The following is a 2,500-nucleotide window of genomic DNA, read 5'->3' on the forward strand; positions in this document are numbered from 1 at the left end:
TGAAGAATAGGGCATGGAGGATATAGAACGAAACGGAACAAGAATGCGAAGGAAATGAAATGAGGTTCACTGAATAATGCGATAAAATAGAATAAAAAACAAAGAAAATGACACACTCGCAACAAAAAATCGATAACGAAGCAAAATAAAGGAAAAAATAAAGACGGAACACAAAATTTCAAGAATTCCTCTCTTTTTTTTGCAACTTATCTCCTTCTGTCCCGATAAGAATATCTTACTCGGTATCTGAGTTATCTATGTAAAAATAAGAGAGAGAGAAAAAAAGAGATGACGCTAAGGTGATAAGGAGAGTAATCACAATAAAGGAAAGAAAACAAGATTAAGGCAAGACTTCTCGAGTAATTTTTTTCATGCAACTTTTTTTTATTACACAGCGATACTTGCTGACACACACGCCACACAAGTGAATTTATATATATATATATATATATATATATATATATATATATATATATATATACATACACACACACACACACACACACACACACACACACACACACACACACACACACACACACACACACACACACACACACACACACGCACACACACAACGCAAAACCCACGAATTAAAATCCTACCACATGCTGCGAGAGGAACGAATTCTCGCTTCGTGCTGCGGTCTCAGCTGCCAGGACCTGCTCAAGTCTCTGCCTCATCTTCAGCTGCTCTTCCTCCAGACTTCGCAGCGCTGCCTCCCTCTCGGCTACCTGTCGGCGAAGGACAAGGGTGTAGCGAAGACGTAAGGAAGACGCAAACACAGACGGGATAACCAGAGAAGCAAAGACAGACACACAGACAGACACGGAAATGCCACGAACCGAGGTGGATCTGAACGTTATCAATTCACTGTTTTTTTTATATCTTTGTATGTTTTCGTATATGTGTGTTTCCTTTGTGTTGATATGTTTATGTTTTATTGCTGGTGAAAGATAGTTGTAGTATTAGCATTTGTTGTGGTAAGTAGCAGGTAGTAAGTAGTAATAGTAGTAGTAGTAAGTAGCAGGTAGTAAGTAGCAATAGTAGTAGTAGTAAGTAGTAGGTAGTAAGTAATAGTAGTAGTAGTAGTAGTAGTAAAGCGAGAGAGAGAGAGAAAGAGAGAGAGAGAGAGAGAGAGAGAGAGAGAGAGAGAGAGAGAGAGAGAGAGAGAGAAAGAGAGAGAGAGAGAGAGAGAGAGAGAGAGAGAGAGGAAGAGGAAAAGGAAGATATTCAATCATGAAATAAACACATCATGTTTTACGCATTGCCTTAAAACATCCAAAAAGGTTATTTTCCTCACCTCGGTTTCCAGACTAGCGAGAGCGCGCGCCTCCTTCTGGCTGTGTTCGAGGGCCACCTTTGACCTCTCTCCGCTGATCTGGCACTCCAGCTCCTCGTACAGCTTCGAGACCTACGTGTTAGAGGTCATAGAAGGTCATATCATTTGGGTTCTTTTCCTGTGGCCTTTCTGTTGATATTAAGAAGGACGGCACATTTGGTAAGTATTTAAAATCAGGCGCAAAATGCCGTAGAGTTTTGCCCGTAAGTTCGTGTGTTCAGGTTCTAAAACACTGTTCTCTAATGTCATCATATCGCATGGAAATATACAAACATTAAACGTACATCAGCATATATATTGTATAGATTTTCTAATTCCTTCGTTTTTCTTACTTGATTCTTCTTAATCTCGACTTCCACCTGTGACATTTTGCTTTTTACTTCCCATTGGTTTCACTCCCTTCCTCTCCATTCCCACTTTCTTGATACAAAGACAAAAACAAAGCAAAAAAATAACACCAAAGACATTAGTGCCATTTCAGGACTCTCTTACTGCCTCTTCGTATGATCTGATATTTTCTTCTATTTCTCTTTATCACTCTTACTTCCCTTTCTCTCATTTTCTCTACTTATCTTTTTCTCATTCCTACAATCTCATTTCCATTCCCCTTTTTCCTTCTCTTCAAATTCTACACTCCTACTTTTTTTTTCTTCCCTTCCCTATTTTTCATTCCTCTCCCTTCTTCTTTTCCCGTCCTCTTTCCGTCTTTCTCGTCTTATCTGCTTCACTCCCTTTCCTTCTCTCCTCAACTGCCTCCTCCCGTCTTCCTTTCCTTTTCAGTTTCTGGTTATAATCATTCTCGCTTTTCTTATCTTATTCTTATTTCCCTCCTCCCCCTGGCCTTCTTTCTCTCCCACTTGCTCTCTGTAATCTCTTTCCCCATTTCTCCCTTTTATCCTTTCTCCTTCTCCGCTCCTTCTCTTCCTACTCTGTCTGCCATTTCCAGATCGTTTACTTTCTCTTCCAAATTCCTTTAATTTCTCCTTTATTTCCTCTTTGCCCTTTCTATGTCTATTCCATCCTCTTTCCACCTTTCCTCCCGTCATTCTTCTCCTCTTCTGCCTCTGCTCTTCCCTCCCTCCCTCCTATCTCTTTCCTTCGTCTCTCCTTCCTCTTCCCCTCACCTCATTCTTCCTCCCTCCTATCTCCTCCTCATGT

General features: G+C 40.5%; 1 protein-coding gene across 3 annotated transcripts in view; it reads right to left on the minus strand.

Annotated features, from left to right (window-relative positions):
* The window catches only part of LOC113825044 (EF-hand calcium-binding domain-containing protein 4B), a 30,416-nt gene that overhangs the window by 14,894 nt on the left and 13,022 nt on the right, over window positions 1-2,500 (minus strand). For all 3 annotated transcript variants that reach the window (XM_070145048.1, XM_070145047.1, XM_070145046.1), the window contains 2 exons: window positions 1,304-1,414; window positions 606-734 (listed from right to left, as the gene is read on the minus strand). In XM_070145048.1, coding sequence (XP_070001149.1) covers window positions 606-734; window positions 1,304-1,414 — 240 coding nt within the window. The remainder of the gene's footprint in view (window positions 1-605; window positions 735-1,303; window positions 1,415-2,500) is intronic.

Source organism: Penaeus vannamei, chromosome 33 (genome assembly GCF_042767895.1).
Source record: "Penaeus vannamei isolate JL-2024 chromosome 33, ASM4276789v1, whole genome shotgun sequence".
Lineage (NCBI taxonomy): Eukaryota > Metazoa > Arthropoda > Malacostraca > Decapoda > Penaeidae > Penaeus > Penaeus vannamei.